General features: G+C 37.4%; 1 protein-coding gene and 1 non-coding gene across 2 annotated transcripts in view; both read right to left on the bottom strand.

Moving 5' to 3' along the window:
* Positions 1-19535, bottom strand: part of LOC122734552 (KAT8 regulatory NSL complex subunit 1-like) — a 129082-nt gene that overhangs the window by 66597 nt on the left and 42950 nt on the right. Inside the window, 2 exon segments of the mRNA XM_043975445.1 lie at positions 16935-17024; positions 18595-18736. Coding sequence (XP_043831380.1) covers positions 16935-17024; positions 18595-18736 — 232 coding nt within the window.
* Positions 19210-19316, bottom strand: LOC122737490. The gene has a single exon (XR_006354325.1). It is a non-coding gene; the product is annotated as a U6 spliceosomal RNA (small nuclear RNA).

Below are 19535 nucleotides of genomic sequence, written 5' to 3'. Positions count from 1 at the left end.
CCCTTTTGTTCTGATTCTTCTTTCACAACATGACTAATGTGGAAATATATTTAAAATTTTAAAAAAAGAATTATTGGTTTTATAGTTGAATTTTTTAAAAAGCCCTGGAAACTTTAATTCAATAAATCTTAAATGAAAACTACCCAAAACTATTAGGAACAGTGGAAATACAAAGAATCTACCAATCACTTCCTAAAGGAACCCCAAAAGGAAAAGTCCCAGGAATGTCACAAATGCAAATGCAATGGGGGTTAAGTGACTTGCCCAGGGTCGCACAGCTAGTAAGTGTCAAGTGTCTGAGGCTAGATTTGAACTCAGATCCTCCCGAATCCAGGGCTGGTGTTTTGTCCACAGTGCCACCTAGGTGCCCCGAAAATTGCTATTTCTAATAACTGGAATACATGATATGGGCATATGAATGTAGAGGAAAGGGTGAAAGGAAGGAACATGAGATGAATTTCATGCTCATTTGAAAGACAAAGGAGGCCATAAACTGTTTTCCTTTCCAAATATCTGAAAGGTAGACTATTCTTTTCTCTCCTAATTTACCTATGGTATCACCTCTTATGTCTAAATCATGTATCCATTTTGACCTTATTTTAGTATAAGGTATAAGATGTTGGTCTATGCCTAATTTCTGCCATACTATCTTCCAGTTTTCCTAGCAGTTTTTGTCAAATACTAAGTTCCTATCCCAGAAGCTGGAGTCTTTGGGTTTATCAAACAAACACTAAATTACTAGTGTCATTTACTACTCTGTTTCCTGTGCCTAGCCTATTCCATTGATCCTCCACTCTATTTCTTAGCCAGTACCAGATAGTTTTGATGACTGCTGCTTTATAGTAAAGCTCCAGGTTTGGTACCGCTAACCCACCTTCCTGTGCATTTTTTTTTCATTATTTCCCCAGATAATCTTGATCTTTTGTTTTTCCAGATGAATTTTGTTATTATTTTTTCTAGCTCTATAAAATAATTTTTAGGTAGTCTGATTGGTATGGCACTGAATAAGTAAATTAATTTAGGTAGTATTGTCATTTTTACTCTATTAGCTCTGCCTATCCATGAGCAATTGATATCTTTCTAATTATTAAGATCTGATTTGATTTGTGTGAAGTGTTTGGTAATTGTGTTCATAGAGTTCCTGGGTTTGTCTTGGCAAGTAGACTCTCAAGTATTTTATATTATCTACTGTTACTTTAAATGGAATTTCTCTATCTCTTGCAGCTGGACTTTCTTGGTCATGTATAGAAATGCTGATGATTTATGTGGATTTATTTTATATCCTGCTACTTTGCTAAAGTTGTTAATTGTTTCAAGTAATTTTTGAGTTGATTCTCTAGGATTCTTTAAGTATACCATCAAATCATCTGCAAAGAGTGATAGCTTTGTTTCCTCCTTGCCTATTCTAATTCCTTTAATTCCTTTTTCTTCTCTGATTGCTTACGCTAACATTTCTAGTACAATATTAAATAATAGGGTTGATAATGGACATCTCTTTTTCACCCCTGATCTTAATGGGAAGGCCTCTAATTTATCTCCATTGCATATAATGCTTGCTGATGGTCTTAGGGAGATACAGTTCACTATTATTTTTTGTTTGTTTGTTTTTGCTCGGCAATGGGGGTTAAGTGAGTTGCCCAGGGTCACACAGGTAGTGTCAAGTGTCTGAGGCTGGATTTGAACTCAGGTCCTCCTGAATTCAGGGCCAGTGCTTTATCCACTGTACCAGCTAGCTGCCCCCTACTGTCTATTATTTTAAGGAAAGCTCCACCTATTCCTATGCTCTCTAGGGTTTTTTCTAAGGAATGGGTGCTGTATTTTGTCAAAAGCTTTCTCTGCATCTATTGAGATAATCATATGATTTTGGTTAGTTTTCTTATTGATGTGGTTGATTATGTTAATAGTTTTCCTAATGTTAAACCAGCCCTGCATTCCTGGTATATCAGTTTATTTAAGGAATTTATTTCCTCTTCAGTTAACCTGGGCAGTTTGTGTTTTTGTAAATATTCATCCATTTCATTTAGATTGTCAAATTTATTGGCATACAGTTGGGCAAAATAATTCCTAATTATTGATTTAATTTCCACTTCATTGGTGGTAACATTACACTTTTCATTTTTGATACTGGTAATTTGGTTTTCTTCTTTCTTTTTTTCAATCAAATTAACCAATATTTTATTGGTTTTTTTTTCATAAAACCAGCTCTTAGTTTTATTAATTAATTCTATAGTTTTCTTGCTTTCAATCTTATTAATTTCTCCTTTAATTTTCAGGATCTCTAGTTTAGTATCTAACTGGGGATTTCTAATTTGTTCTTTTTCTAGCTTTTTAAGTTACATGCCCAATTCATTAATCTCCTCTTTCTCTTTTTTATTCATGTAAGCATTTAGAGCTATAAATTTTCCCCTAAGCAGTGCTTTGGCTACATCCAATAGATTTTGGTATGTTGTCTCATTATTGTCATTCTCTTGGATATAGTTATTGATTGTTTCTATGATTTGTTGTTTGACCCATTCATTCTTTAGAATGAAATTATTGAGTTTCCAATTGATTTTGATTCTACTTTTCCATGGCTCTTTCTTACATGTAATTTTTATTGCATCATGATCTGAGAAGGATGAATTTACTATTTCTGCCTTTCTACACTTGACTATGATGTTTTTGTGCCCTAATACATCGTCAATTTTTGAAAATGTGCCATGGACTGCTGAGAAAAAGGTATATCCCCATTCAATTTTCTCCAGACAACTATCATGTCTAAGTTTTCTAGTAATCTATTCACCTCTTTCACTTCTTATTTATTTTTCAGCTAGATTTATCTAATTCTGAGAGGGGTAGATTCAGATCCCCCACTAGTACAGTATTACTGTCTAATTCCTCTTGTAACTCATTTAACTTCTCTAAGAATTTGGATGCTATACCACTTGGCGCATAAGTATTTAATATTGATATTACTTCATTATCTATAGTACCTTTTAGCAAGATGTAGTTTCCTTCCTTATCTCTCTCTCTCTTTTTTTAGTGAGGCAACTGGGGTTAAGTGACTTGCCCAGAGTCACACAGCTAGTAAGTGTTAAGTGTCTGAGGCCGGATTTGAACTCAGGTACTCCTGACTCCAGGGCTGGTGCTCTGTCTACTGCGCCACCTAGCTGCCCCCTCTTTATCTCTTTTAATGAAATCTATTTTTGTCAGTGCTTTGTCTGAGATAAGTATGGCTACCCCTGCTTTTTCTTACTTTAGCTGAAGCATAATATATTCTGCTCCAGCCTTTTACCTTTACTCTGTGTGTATCTCTATGCTTCAAATGTGTTTCTTGTAAACAGCATATTGTAGGGTTCTGGTTTTTAATCCACTCTGCAATTCGCTTCTGTTTTATAGCAGAGTTCATCCCATTCACATTCACAGTTATTATTACTGTCTATTCCCCTCCATTCTATTTACCCCCTTTGTACTTTTCCCCACTTCTTTCACCCTATTCCTCCTCACTGACATTTTGCTTCTTACCCCTGCCTCCCCCAATCTGCCCTCCCTTTTCTTTACCCTTTTCTCCCTTGCTTTTGTCCTTCCTTCTATCAGTTCCCCACCCTTTCCCTTCCCTAAAGAATGAGCTAAGTTTCTTTATCCCAATGAAAGTATATGTTCCCTCTTTGAATCAAATCTAATAAGAGTAGGGTTGAAACAATGTTCACCCCTCCTTTCTTTCCCTATATTGTAATAGGTTTTTTTTTTCACCTCTTCATATGATATAATTTACCCCATTCCACCTCCCCTTTCCTCTCCTCCCCATAGACTCCCTTTTTAACTCCTTAATTTTCTTTGTATCATCACATCAAAGACAATTTATATTTATACCCTCTGTGTAAAGTCCTTCTCTATGCCCAAATACATTTACAGTTCTTATGAGTATTATCTTCTCATGTAGGGAAAATTAAACTCAGTTTGTGTAGAAGTACATCAAATTCAACAGATAAATAAGTGAGGTGTGGGACAGGATTAAGAAGGGGATAATACTAGGGAGCAAGTAGCTGCAAGCAAAACAAACTTCTTGCTCCTTAAGGGGAAGAAAAAAGAAAAGCAAAGAACTAGACTCGAAGGAGGTGACTTTTGATTCCTCTGGGGGAAAAGTTGTGGCATATACATATAAGGGAATATTACTGAATTTTAAGGAATAACAAAAAAAATGATTTAAGAGAGTATGGTAGCTATGAACTGATGTACAGCAAAGTAAGTACTATGTATAGAACAATTTATACAAGGATAGCAGGACTTTAAAAAAAACAACCTTAAAACACTTAAGAACTTTCATCAGTATAATGATCAACTATGTCTCCAGACATAGTTGAAGCACATTAACCATCTCCTGACAAAGAGGTGATGGACACAAGGTGCAGAAAGGGACACACATTTTTGGATATGGCCACTGCTATTTCCTTGAATGTTTGTTTTTCAAAGTTTTTTCCCCTTCTTTCTTTCTCTTGATTTTTAATTAGGAAGGAAATGGGAGGAGAAAGGGGGGATTTGAAATAATGATGGCATTGAAATATTTTTTAAAATATACATAATAGAAGGAAATAGAAAAGCAGAACAAATTTCAAAGTAAAAGGTGAAATTATACACATTTTAAAAGCAAGCAGGGGGCAGCTAGATGGCGCACTGGTTAAAGCACCGGCCCTGGATTCAGGAGTACCTGAGTTCAAATCTGGCCTCAGACACTTAATACTTACTAGCTGTGTGACCCTGGGCAAGGCACTTAACCCCCATTGCCCCGCAAATAAATAAATAAATAAATAAAAGCAGTATGAAATGGAGATTCATGATTACAGAAATGATCTTTTTTATGTTCAGAAAAATGTGTGCCCACATGTGTACACCCATATCCACACCCACATCCCCACCCACATCCCCACCCACACCCACCCACACCCACCCACACCGGGCATGGCCCTGGATTCAGGAGGACCTGAGTTCAAATTCCAGCTCAGTCACTTGACACTTACCAGCTGTGTGACCCTGGGCAAGTCACTTAATCCTCATTGCCCTGCACCCCCCCCCCCAAAAAAACTGTACTGCTGATGGTGCTATGTCTCAAGCATCGGCCTTAGATCATTCCCACCATCTACTTCCTCCACTCCTAAACACATACAAATGTACAAAGGTGGAAAAAAATCATGCAACTGCACCCACTACAAATTTCTCTGACTCAGTCTCAATGGGCCCTCACTATATTTAGGTGATTCTTCACATCCCTTATCAACTCACTATCTTATTCTCCTCAACAGCTCTTCCTAATCTTTCAAATGGTTCCCCCTCTGCCCACTCTCCCCTGAGGACCTAACCCAATAATTTACAGATAAAATTGAGGCCATTCATCATGAACTAGCTCTCCTCTGTTCCTCGTCTCCTATCACTCAGATGCCTTCTACCATTCTTTCCTTCACCCCAATCTTACACAAAGAGGTGGCATGACTCCTAACCACGGAAGACCCCTACTTGCACAAGTGATCCCATCCCATCTTCTCCAAGAGACACCCCCCAGCTGTCATTCCCACCTGTCACTTTTCTTCAATTTTTTCCTGTCTACTGGCTCTTTCCTTACTACCTACACACACATCCATGACTCCCCCATCCTCAAAACCCCCTCATTTGATCTTTCTATCCCCACTAACTATAATCCTATATCTTTTCAACGTTTTGTGGCTAAACTCTCTGAGAAGACCCATCTTCATCAGATGCCTCCACTTCACCTCCTCTAACTCTCTTCTTAACCCTTTACAATCTGGCTTTACAACTCATCATTCTACTAAAGCTACAAATTATGTCTTAATTCCTAAATCCAATGATTCCCCCCCCTCAATTCACATTCTTCTCGACTTCTCTGCAGCCTTTGATACTATTGATAATCCTCTCTTCTCTAAGTTCTTGCGACAATGATCTCTCCTAGTTCTCCTATTTCACCACTGCTTCTCAGTCTCCTGTGCTAGGTCCTCATCTAGGTAACACCCTCTTAACTGAGGTATACTGCAGGATTCTGTCCTGGGCCTTTTTCTCTTCTCTCTATTCTATGTCGGGATCTTATAATTTCCATGTATTTAATTATTACCTCTATTCTATGATTCTCAAATCTACCTATTCTTCCTCAATCTGCTGCCCTATAGCTCCTATCTCTAACTGCCTTTTGGGGCATCTTGAACTGGATATCCAGCAGACAGCTTCCTCAGCATATCCAAAACAGAACTCATTATCTTCCCCACTATACTTCCCTGTTACTGTTGAGGATAACAACCCTCTCAGTCTCCCAGGCAGGCAACCAAAGTGTCATCCATGACTTTTCACTCTCTCACTCCCCATATTCAATCTGTCACTTAGGATGGTGACCCTACGTTTGCAACATCTCTCTCATATGAGTCCTCTCCTCTGATGCTACTGAAACTGCTACCACAATTGTACAGATCCTTAGGCCTGGACTATTGTAAAGGATTTCTAGGTGGTTGGCCTAGTACAACAAGACTTTCCCTACTCCAGTCCATTTTATTTTATTTGGGGGGGAGGGGAGAGGTAAAACAATGAGGGTTAAGTGACTTGCCCAGGGTCACACAGCTAGTAAATGTCAAGTGTCTGAGGCCAAATTTGAACTCAGGTCCTCCTGAATCCAGGGCCTGTGCTTTATCCACTGCACCACCTAGCTGCTCCCCTCCAATTCATTCTTGTTTATGTGTTTTAATAAATCTTCCATAGAGGAACCAGCAAAATACTAAAAGTTATCCTCTGATTATTTTATTGTTTCATAAATGTAAGTGCATCATTCTATTATCTTCACTCTTGAAGATAATACTGATCATTAAACAGTAATAGAATAACAGTATCATAACTGACTTCTAAATACATTTCATTATCAAAAAATAACATCCAAGCACCTAAATTGCGCTTCTGAAACTCCTGAGTTTGGAAAAGTCCTTTCAACTGGTAAAGAGAAAATGGGTCTGAGAGGAGCCATGCACATGTCTGTGCAGCAGTCATCTAAAAAATCTATCCATTTATGTATATACGATATTTTCTTCTATGGTTATGAATAAAACTATAAAAATTTTATATATATATATATCTCCAATAAACATACTACTACAGAGAAAGTAAAAATTAGACTTTGGATAAGAAGGGAACCATGTGGTTTCATGTTATAGAGCAGAACACCCTTCCCAATTTGTTCTTATGCAGAATTCCTAGATGTTAAAATGGAATTCATTCTTATAAATTGGCCAGCTTGACCAAAAAAAAAAAAAGAACTACTATAAAACAAAACCAGAATTTTGGCAATAGTGCCCCTTTTAGATATATCTGCAACTGATCTGCTGAAATAACCAAGACGTGGCTTTAAGTTAAATTTTGAAGAGGGCAGAGAATAGCCAAATAAATCATTAAAAACAGGTATTATCAAAAGTAGGTATAATAGAAATAATCATTTTAGTTTAAGAAGTGTGCAGTAATTAGAAAGTGAAACTAAAAGAAAAGATCAAACATTAGTTTAGGCATCTGGAGAACTTTACTAATATGCAGAACTGATGTACAGCTAGAGATTTTAAGGAAAAGGAAGAATTGCTAACTTCTCTCACAGCTGGAACTATGTTGCCCTTTGGTGGTTTTCGGTGTTTATAGAACAAGATTCAGAAACAGGAAAACCTCTAGGTATCAATAAGAATTGAGGGATACATTGAACTTCCCAGGAAGCTTGCCTCCTATGTTTTTCTGTGTTTTTCCTTTGATACTGTTCTAGAAAAAGCCTGCTAAAAGGTCAGTATATTATATCTGCATTTTCTTCTCCACTGGATGTTTTGTATTACACCTAAGCTTGGTATCATCTCTAGCAGTAAGAGGTTAGGGGAGTCGGTTTTCCAATATTATCAACCATTCTGATATCACTTTGACTACAATCAAATAATGTAAGCCTATAACATCCGGTCCCATCACCTCTAAATGTTTAAAGAACAGTTACTTCCCACAGAGGGAAATAAATGCACAAAGAATGAAGGGGAAAAAAATGGAAGTTTTCATTCAAGTTACTGTAGTCACACTGGACAGGTAGATAATTTGATTCTCTTTTCCTTCTCTTTGTATCAGTTTATATGTCATGTTTCTCATAATTCTTGCAATTCAGTGTTAGTAACAGTTTAAAAATATTCCATTATATTCACGTATCAAAACTTGCTTAGCATTTCTCCAATTGATGGGCATTCTCCATTGTTTTGAGTTTTTTGCTAACACAAAAAAGCAGCATTATTTCCAACAGTAGAAGCTGCGAGCACATCATGAGTATCCAACAATTGGGAAACATATGAACAATTTGTGGTATGAAATGCGATGGAAAATCACTGTGTTGTAAGTAGCAAGTAATACAAAGAATGGTGATAGACATAGTAAAGTATAAAGAACGCTGATAGAGAAAGGAAAAGAGAATCAAAGGAATAACTTAAACAATGACTACAACAATTTAGGTAAAGTAACCTGGACAATAGTGGGCCAAAATAATTTAATTTAAAGCACATATCTTTTTTGCTTATGAAAAAAAACTAAAAAAGTCACAATCACTATACTAGAAGTGTGAGCCTAACTAATTTTTGTTTAAATGCAAACATTTATATGAGGGGTTTGTTCAACTTTTACTGATGTACCAAAATAAAATGTATTAATAATAACGCCATGTGAGAAAGAGTCCACATATAGATAGGTAAATATATTTTCATAGAAATGGGAAGACTAGAATACATCAATGAGTTTAATTCATGGAACAAATTCAAAAGAAGGGTAGGAGGAAAATAGCATGGAAATTTATGGTCCTTTAAAATTTTTAACAAGTTTATTTTTATTCTGAACCTTACAAAGAAAATGGGCACTTCCATATAAATAGAATAGAAAAAAAGAGCACTATATATACTAAACTGCTCATTTCCATTATGTACTGCTTGCTTTTCTTTTTAAACATATAATAAATGCAACATGTAACTTTCAAAGATGTCCTTCTTGTCTTATTCTTTCTGGACTTCTTTTGGTTTTCTATGCATTTTTTTTGGTTTTGTTTTTAATTTTTGCAGGGCAATGAGGGTTAAGTGACTTGCCCAGGGTCACACATCTAGTTAAGTGTCAAGTGTCTGAGGCTGGATTTGAACTCAGGTCGTCCTGAATCCAAGGCCAGTGCTTTATCCACTGCCTCTCTATGCATTTTTAAAAAATTACTTCAATGACTGTTTTTTTTTCTTTCTTTATTTTTTTTGAGGGATACCCTCTATCCCAATGCCATTTCTGTGTCTACTCTTCATGGAATGCTTGTCATCACTGTGAGAAAATTATTAATAATAGGGTGTTTTGGGAACTCAGAGACCCCCACCCCCACACAGGAACTCTGGCTGGTTTTGCAGGGCCAGCCCAGAGTCAGGAGAATTTTAAAGGAAATGTAGATCTACCTTCCTAACTAACCTAAGATCACCCTCAAATCATCTCCAATCAATGGACCTGAAAGTTACTGGTCAAAAAAAAAATTTATAAAAAATTTAAAAAAATTTATAAAAAAAAGAAACAAAGTTACCAGCCAATTAGATTGGATTAAGGTGGAGTGACCCATCTCTACCTGAGACAGGTTCAAATCTCTCCAGAGGGGTCTCTCTCTCTCTTGGCACGCTTTTCCCTCTCCCACGCTGCTCTATCTCTCTCCCCTCTATCCTAGGTATGTACGGCTTCTGATCTTTCTGAGCCAGGTGCTCTCTATCTTTACAAATATTTAATATGCTTTATTAAATGCATAATGCACCAAAACTGGTGCAGAAGCCTCTAATTTCTAAATAACAATGTATGAGAAACCCTAGTTAATTTTCCCTAAAACTTGGGACAGTATATAGGGCAACCCCATATAAACTGTTGTTGGTTTTTTTTTGGGGGGGGGGGGCGCAGGGCAATGAGAGTTAAGTGACTTGCCCAGGGTCACAAAGCTAGGAAGTGTCAAATGTCTTGAGGCCAAATTTGAACTCAGGTCCTCCTGAACCCAGGGCCAGTGCCCTATCCACTGCACTACCTAGCTGCCCCCCCACCCCATATAATTTTGGGGGGGGTGGGGCAATGGGGGTTAAGTGACTTGCTTAAGGTCACACAGCCAGTAAGTGTCAAGTGTCTGGGGCCAGATTTGAACTCAGGTCCTCCTGAATCCAGGGCTGGTGCTCTATCCACTGCACCACCTAGCTGCCCCCAACCCCATATAATTTTAATCGCCACATCACTAATGATGCGTTGTTTTTTCCAGCTATGACAACTCAGAGAAGGCACATTATTGGTGGCAGTATCTATGATGATGAAATCACAAATCCTTTAAATAAAAGACAGTGACATGAATACAGACACATACATGTCCCTCTCTAACCTTTCCTTCCCAAAGTGAAATTTTATCCTACTCGGTCTAGTCCAATCCACTATACTTCCTATAACATTCTATCTAAACCACACATCTTTCTTCCTTAAGTATGTAAACCACACTTTTAAACTCTCTGAAAGCTAGGACCATGTTTCTGATTTTTATATTCCCAACAACTAGCACAGTATGTTGCATGTGACAGGGATTTAATATCTATTTCTTTAAGTAGCACTGGGAGATTATATAACAGATCTGATCAAATGAATAGGATAGTAGTACTTAGCATTTCGTGTCTCCAGAAGACAAAGCAAAATGCTGAACTTCCACCTGGGATTTAATCCTGACTACCCTAACTCATGAAGTTTCAACAATACAATCATAAATGATCCTGATGTCAAGGATGTGACAGGTGAATGGAAAGGAATAAAAAATTTACTTCCAAATGGAATTTTATTAAATTTTCAGTAAAATTCTTAGAAAAGTCAAAAAGCAACAAATATTATGTGTAAAGCACTGAGCTAGGTGCTGAGGATAAAAAAAAAAAAGAGAATAATAGAAGTACAAAGTGCTCTTAGTTACACCAAAGAAGATACCTGAGTTGGCTGAGTGTGGGGGAGGTGGGTGGTTAGTTTAGGAAAGATATCACAGATGAGGTTCCTTTAGTTATTCTGTTGGTGTTTCACCAAAATTTAAGATCAGGGTTAGTAAAAAGAAATTGTGATTCTAAACAGACATTATATGTGGAAAAATTAAGCTTATACCCAACACTATGTAGCCATTCTGCAGTACAACTTTTAAAAAATATTATTCATTAGTTCAAATCCGGCCTCAGACACTTAACACTTACTACCTGTGTGACCCTCAGCAAGTCACTTAACCCCAATTGCCTCACTTAAAAAAAAAAAATCATTAAGACAACCAGAAAAAAACTCACTAAGATATTGTTCAACTGCTTATGAGACAAAATGAACCTTTAAAAAACCAGTACTGTAGGAAAAAAAAATCCTTAAAAAGAGATTGTCTGCTTTCCCACAATTACAAGGTATTTTCTTGCGAGTAAAATGTTCTAAAATTGATGTAGTGAAAGAAACAATGATGAGGTTCAGAAGACCTTGATTGTACTTCTAAGTATGCCAGTAGTAATGTCACCGAACTTTTCTAGGCTTCACTTCCCTCAACTGTAAAATGAAAGGGCTTGACATGATCTTTAAGTTCCTTTTCTTGCCCAAAATTCTAATTCTATTTACACCACTAAAACCAATTCAAACTTTCACTCACACTTTCTAAGAATCCAAGGTTGTGAGCCTAGGTGACTGAGAAATTGGTGGTACCCTCAACAGTAATAGGGAATTTCAAATGCGGGGGAAGTTTTGTGGTAAAGAAGAGTCAAGGGGGCAGCTAGGTGGCTCAGTGGATAAAGCACCAGCCCTGGATTCAGGAGGACCTGAGTTCAAATCCGGCCTCAGACACCTGACATTTACTAGCTGTGTGACCCTGGGCAAGTCACTTAACCCTCAATGCCCCACAAAAACAAAAAAAATTTTTTTAATTAAATTAAAAAAAAAAAGAAGAGTCGTGCTCTTATTCTCACTCTCCTTTCATCTTCCAGGAGTCAGTGAGACTTAGCTCCCTCCACAATATACTGTAGATCTCACTCCTTCAATTCATTGGCTATGGAGGGAAAGTTGGAAGACTCTTTGCTTTCCAATCACCATTTACAGACTCTTCTTCAACTGTGATCACCATTCTGTGGACCTCTGAGGTTCACTTAAAAAAAAAAAAAACCAATTCTAAGCAAAATATATCACAATCTGCATCCTGATGACAATGATCTTACCCACCATCAGAGTATTCTCCCTCTTTCCTGAATGAGTTTAGTGTTTGGCTCACAATTCCCTTTCTTCTTCCCAACTTCTGCTTTTACACAACAGACCTTCAACATAGTCAACCCCAGCAACACACAGGAATATGGGATTGTCACACTTTTTTTGTTTTGTTTTGTTTTAGGGAGGGCGATGAGGGTTAAGTGTCTGAGGTTGGACTTGAACTCAGGTCCTCTTGAATCCAAGGCTGGTGCTTTATCCACTGAGCCACCTAGCTGCCCCTTCTGGCCCGTTTCTTGTTTTTTTTAAATTTTATTGATAGTCACACTTTGATGTTGCCATTAACAACAAGTACTCTACTTCCTTAAGAACTCTAATTTTCATTTAACTGATAATAATTTGCTATATTTCCATTTTCCTCTATGCCTTACTTCTCCCTAAACCTATTCTTTCTTTTTAATGTCACCACCAATCTTCCAGTTTTCAGTCATTTCCCAGGCCATTTGCACCATTCTCTGTCTATATTCTCCTCCCTTCCTAATTTTGACCCCCTAAGTTAACTAGCTTAAAACTATTTTCTACACTTGAATCACTTGCCCTGTTATTTGGTGTAGTCCCAGCTACTTCCTCTGCCCACATGATGGAAGCTCATGGAAATCAAATAATGGTCCTCAATCTGTTCTTCACTATAGCTAGGAGATCCTTTTACTTCTCTACAACTGGAATTCTAGCTCACCATGAAATCTTTTACAAACCTAAAGCCCCCCAACATTAGCCCCAACACCAACCCTCCCAACTGAGGATCTTTTGTGGTTCAATTGTTTTTCAGTTGGGTCCAATTTATTGTTACTATATTTGGTGTTCTCTTGGCAAAGATACTGAAGTAGATGTCATTTCCTCCTCCAGCTCATTTTACAGATAAAGAAACCAAGACAAACAGGGTTAAGTGACATGCCCAGGGTCACACAGGAAATAAGTATCTAAGGCCAGATTTGAACTCAGGAAAAGGAGTATTCCTGATTTCAGGCCCAGAATTCTGTCTACTGCACCACCTAGCTGCCCTGGATCTTACGTAATACTTTCCCAAGAAAACTGACATCCATACAACATCCATTTGCCATGAATTCATTTTTCATCTCGGAACCACTGAACGTTATTCCGCACTATGTATTCCTCCCTTATTGTAGACTCTGACAAAGAGGAGGTTTAACTAAATGCGCACACCATGCCATTCCCTCTCATCTTCTCCAGCAAACTGACCCCTCTACCAAACCCTTAAAGAATTGTCAATGTCTCCCATTTTAAGCTGGGTTCTTTCCTGTAGCCTACAAATATGCCTGGGATTGCCCCAACCTGAAAAAACACCCACTAAAGTCTACCATTTTCTTAAGTTATTGTCCTATAGCAATAATATATAAAGTATCAGACTTGGATCTAGGAAGAACTGGGTTCAAATGATGCCTCAGAAACTGACTAGCAGTGTGACCCTAGGCAAGTCACTTACCTCTCTGTGCTTTATTTTCTCATCTCTAAAATGAAGATTCTGTGGCACACTGTCTTCAATTGCACATTCCCAAAAGGGAAAAAAAGTGTAAATAACTACATATAAATAAAATGGAAGGTAATCTCAGAGGGAAAGCAATATAGTATCTGGAGGCCTAGGAAAAACCTTCAGCAGAGGGTGAGATTTAAGATTAGTCTTGAATGAAGCCATGGGAGCTAAGAGGTAATTGGGAGGAAAGCACGGCCATCACAGTATGAAGTAAGAGACAGAGAACTGGGTACAAGTAACAGGAGAAATGCTAGTGTGGCTAGATTGGAAAGTATGGGGAAGGGGCCAGATTATGAAAGAGCTTAAAAGTCAGAGGACTTTCTAGGTGATAATAAATGTCACAGAGAAGCACTGACATTTACTGGGGAGAGGGTGTGTTATGTTCAGACCTGGGCTTTTGGAAAATTACCTTGGCACAGGAATAGAGGATTGGAATGGGGTAAGGAGAACAATTATAAAGTTAGCATAATAGTCCAGGTAAGAAAGAAGATAATGTATAAAAGAAATATGAAAAGAAGTTATCAGATCTGATAACAGACTGTATATATAGGTTAAGCACGAATGAGAAGTTGAGTATGAAAGCAAGGTTGGCAAGCCTTGGCAAGACTGAGAAGATGATGGTGCTCTTGACAGTAATACTGTCAAAGTACAGTCAGAAGAGTGGAGGGTTTGAGGAGTAAGATGCTGAGTGCTTTTTTGGAGATGTTTGGTTTGCATAGGGAACATCCAATATGAGATAAAGCCAAAAGCAGGTGAGTGATATGGGACTGAGACAAGGGCTGGATACACAGATCTGGGAGCCATCTACATAGCAATGATAACTGGATCCAAGAAAGCTGATGATATTATTAAATAAGAAAGAATGAAAAGAGAAAAGGGCCCAGGACAGAACTTCAGGGATTCCTATAACTGTAGCCAATGAATGATACTGAAGTTTTGAAGGCTAGTTCCAAATTTAACCTCTAAAGGGCAGGGAAATTCTGAGATATTATAAGATCCAAGTTACTGCTATATTGGTTGTAAGGGGCTAAAATTCTAGCTATGATGTCTAAAATCTAATGAGTGGTCACCTTAAATTAGAAACATTAGCAAGAGTTTAGACTTTTAAGTATTTATTAAAGTGCATCAGAAACTGGTGGGGAGAGAGAGATAAAAATTAAACTTCATCTAACTATCTCTAAGAGAGAGCCCAGCATCACACCCACCAAAGCCCAAGTCAGCAACCGAAAGGGCCACTGCCTCCTCGGCTTCTCCCTGAAGCCTCCTATGAAACTGAAAACAGGGCCATCCACACACACAGCTCCAAGCTAACTTGCTAGTAGCTCTGATTGACAGGACCCACGAACAAACATCACTTCCTGATGCCAAACTGACCCTCAAAACCCCAGAAAAGGTCACTTCCGGAAGCTAAAGTCACATGGTTTCTTTTCAGGCTACAACTCACTATATCCCTCCCAGCAGGGGGTGTCATTCCAATTCTCACAGTGTATAGTTGCCATGAAGAGGATATCCAGGTTATGTCTACGCTATTAAAATGTCACGGATAGGACAATACATTAAAGACTTAAGATTTTGTTGGTGTGGCAATTCCATCTTCACTAACTAATGCAGATCAAAATCCACCTTTAACTTTAAGACTTAAGGAGCTGCTTGGAGCTAAGAAATGTTAATTGACTTGTCCATGGTCACACAGGATATATATGATGGGGAAAGATTTAAAATGGGACTTCTTGACTCCATGTACCACGCAACACAATCTCTTGACTACAGTTGATATAATCTGAGCTCCAGCCAATCTAATCAAATAGATTTCTCATTATTTCCCCATATTCATTTTTGTTTGTTTGTTTGTTTTTTTGCAGGGCAATGGGGGTTAAGTGACTTGCCCAGGGTCACACAACTAGTTAAGTGTCAAGTGTCTGAGGCTGGATTTGAACTCAGGTCCTCCCAAATCCAAGTCCAGTGCTTAATCTACTGCACCACCTAGCTGCCCCTATTGGCTTTTATTTTTAACAGAGTCTTTGCAGAATGAAATATGTTTATACAGCAAGGGATGACTGTATATATTTATAGAGGATTCTTGCCCAATCCAATTTTTCAAGAATATTTGCATTTTGAAGAAGTAATCAAGTCAAAATTTTGGGTTTCCTCCATGAAGATGGTCCAATCGGGACAAAGATATCTTAGAAAGTTTATTATATGTAAAAGGATCTATTTAGAAAGCCTAAACTTTAAATGTAGACATTAAATGTTTCAGTGATCTCAAATTGATATAAAGTATCTGGAGAGATCAAAGAGAAGGGCATACCATTCTGCCCCATGCTAGCCCTTCTCATCTTTCCCTAAAGAAAATTGTGAGAGAAGGCGAAACTTTCATGAAAGGAGCATAAGGAAAGAATTATCTTCAGAGTCAGGTGGTAGAAGGAAAGAAAGAATATAAGAAAAATAAGTACTTGGTTATAGTCCAATGAAAATGAACATACAACACCACTGAAGAGAACTAAGAAGAGAAGTAGGGGGGAAAAGGAATGGAATAGAGAGACAAACAGGTATCAATATTCAGGCAGAGTTATTAGCAAGGGGAAGAGTTGATTTTCTACTTACTGGATGTGTACGAAAAACAGGTATGAGAAAAGCACTCAATAAGTTTGAAAAGAAAATAAGAAATGTGGTAGAAGACTACAACAATTAGAGGAATGAGAGGAAATCTACTAAGGAAAGACTACATTTACTAAACAGAAAAGAAAAGCAGATAAACACACAGACGCTTCATTCATAAGGACAACCTAAAATCTTTGCGGTAGACTGTAACACAAAGAAACAATTTTATTAATTATTAAATGACAAGATTGGAGTTTAGCCAAACCAATCAAATAAAAATTTATCATCCTATGATTATCAATTCAGACTGAGTTCTTGCTATAAGTATGGTGTTGTCAGGAGTCATATGAATATGACACTATTCTTGGTAACACACAATTTTTAGTTTAGTAGAGTATAAGAAAAAAAACTATAATTGCAAGGTAGCATGTGAAAGTGTAGTAAGAGAGTTAATGCTGAGTTCTGTAGTACAAAGCAAAGATGTATTATATGTAGCTAAGTCTCGGGGAGGAACTGGAAAGGCACATATAAGAAAATACACATGCACTAATATAGAGATACCCACTGTTAGTGCAGGCCAGAGTTTTCTGAGACTCTTGTATAATGAAGCCTCAGCAAACCTCAACCATGGTTGGGTTCCCAAGTAGTCTGACCCCTGTAGAGGCGGGGGTGGGGGAGGGGGGGAAGAGGGAAGAGGAAGAAGGGAAATGAGAAGATGTCAGCGAACCTCAGACTTTACAATTATTCATTTTACAAAAGAATTGTAAAAGAACGTTTTTTAAAAAAGGATTTGACTTACACAAATCCTTTGAGGAATACACTTAGAATAAACAAAATATACTTCTAATCAATCTAACCCTTTATGGTGTGTGAAATCTCTTAACAGGCACTATCTCATTTAACCCTCACAGTCCTGGTAAGGTAAGTGTTAAAAGAATTCTCATTTTACAGATGAGAAAAATGAGGCTTAACAAGGCTTTGACTTGCCCAATGTAATACAATCCTCATGGTATTTAAGTATTAGAGACCATAAAATACCTGAGGCCTCTATTGACCATTTCCAATATACCACACTAGTTCTCAATTAAAAAGCTAATGTAAATAATGACCTCACTCCTTAATTTCTAGTCCCAAGAGAGTAGAAGAGTATCATGGGCATTCCAAAGAGCAGATGATCGTCTCATCATTTTCACTTAGCTTTAACATATTTCTGAGATTGGACACCAAAGATGAGACTCAGTGGTAAAAAGCTGTTCTGCTTCTTCTTATAAAGCAAATAAATGAGCTGAGTTGAGAGCATGATATTCTTCCCTGTGGCTAAACAAAGGTTGACTGTACCATAAATATTACAAAAAAAGAAAACATCATCACAAAAATCACACAGAATTCTTTGGGTACATTGTCACTTTACAAGGACAAAGTTGTATTACTCTTAGAAAGAACCATGGTTAGAATTTAGCCATCAAACACATAAAAATGCTAAAAATACTAGCTGAGTTTTTATAAACACAGTAGAATAAAAAGCAGGGGCAGCTAGGTGGCGCAGTGGATAGAGCACCGGCCCTGGAGTCAGGAGTACCTGAGTTCAAATCTGGCCTCAGACACTTAACACTTACTAGCTGTATGACCCTGGGCAAGTCACTTAACCCCAACTGCCTCACTTAAAAAAAAAAAAAAGAAGAAGAAGCAACAGAACATCTAATACATTGAATTATATACACATATTTCTGGGTATGTACATAAACAGTTATATAATTGGAAGCTACTCCCCGGAAGTGACATATTAGGCCTTATTTTTCTCTGTAATTGGGATAATAATAGTGAGCAATGAATTATAAAGAATGCTTTACAAATATCTCATTTCATCCTTTTAACAAGCCTATGAAGTAGAAAATATTATTATCCCCATTTTACAGATGAAGTGGAACAACAGACTGAGGGCTGGACCCGGAGCAAGGAAGACAAGGCCAAATATGACCTCAGATACTTACTAATTATATGACCCTGGGATATAATGTGTCAAATATAGGTCAAGCCCAAAAGTTAAGTACTTTAAATGCATGGTCCGGTGCTTAAGTTGAAGGAATTTACAGATTCTTTCAAAAATTAAATGAAACCAAAAGCTCAAAGTTAGAACATTCATAAGAAAACTTTGGAAGAGGGATAGAATTATGTCATAGACAAAATTAGAGGATCAAAAATTGTTTTTCCTTTTAAATTCTTACCTTACTGGCCCTGAGCTGCTTGTAGATGTCTGTCTGTTGCCTTATTCGGTACTCCAAGTCAGAGACCTGAGCCTGAAGCCATGTCCATCGACATACAATTGCTGCCCTTTCCAAAGCCCACTGCCACTCTGCTTTAGGGTACCTGGAAAAAAGAGATTACAATACAACTTTAAATTTTAATGCTAAACTACTTTAATTCCTTGACCTACTGTTTTTATATAATTTTCATTTCCCATTATATTTTCCCCTAAGGCCATTCTTTCTAAAACTCTGTCTCTGTGTCTCTCTCCATCCAAAACAGCAAAAAAGTCTGACATAATGTACATTGTTCCACACTCACAGGCCTCCATTTCCACAAAGCAGGATAGTATATTTTCACATCACTTCTTCATGCCAAGCTTGCTCATTACACGTATACAGTACTCATTTAAAATGTTTTTCCTTTGTATTTATGTTGTAGTTAGAGTATTTTGTTTTTCTGGGTTTGCTTACTTTGCTTTATAACAGTTCATATCAGTATTCCTATGCTTTCTCTATTGATCATATTATTTTTTACAGCTACTCTAATATTAATATACTATAACTTAACCACTTCCTGAATGATGGGCTTCTGCTTTTTATATGGAACGCTTCACGAATTTGCATGTCATCCTTGCGCAGGGGCCATGCTAATCTTCTCTGTATCGTTCCAATTTTAGTGTATGTGCTGCCGAAGCGAGCACTGGGCTTCTGCTTTTTAACTAATTGATGCAGAGACTATTTTGCTGTTACCAATTTTCTTGTGGTATAATGCCTAAAAGTGGACTCTGGGTAATACCAAATGGCTTCTTGAACAGCTGGACCAATTCACAGCTGTATCAAAGTGCATTAGTGTGACTATCTTTCTACAACCATTCTCATATTATGATTTTTGTCTTTTCTCATGTTTTATCAATTTTCTG

The sequence above is a fragment of the Dromiciops gliroides genome, chromosome 1 (assembly GCF_019393635.1).
Source record: "Dromiciops gliroides isolate mDroGli1 chromosome 1, mDroGli1.pri, whole genome shotgun sequence".
In the NCBI taxonomy this organism is placed as follows: Eukaryota; Metazoa; Chordata; class Mammalia; order Microbiotheria; family Microbiotheriidae; genus Dromiciops; species Dromiciops gliroides.
The sequence above is the reverse complement of the archived record's forward strand: the minus strand, read 5'-3'. Positions and strand labels throughout refer to the sequence as shown.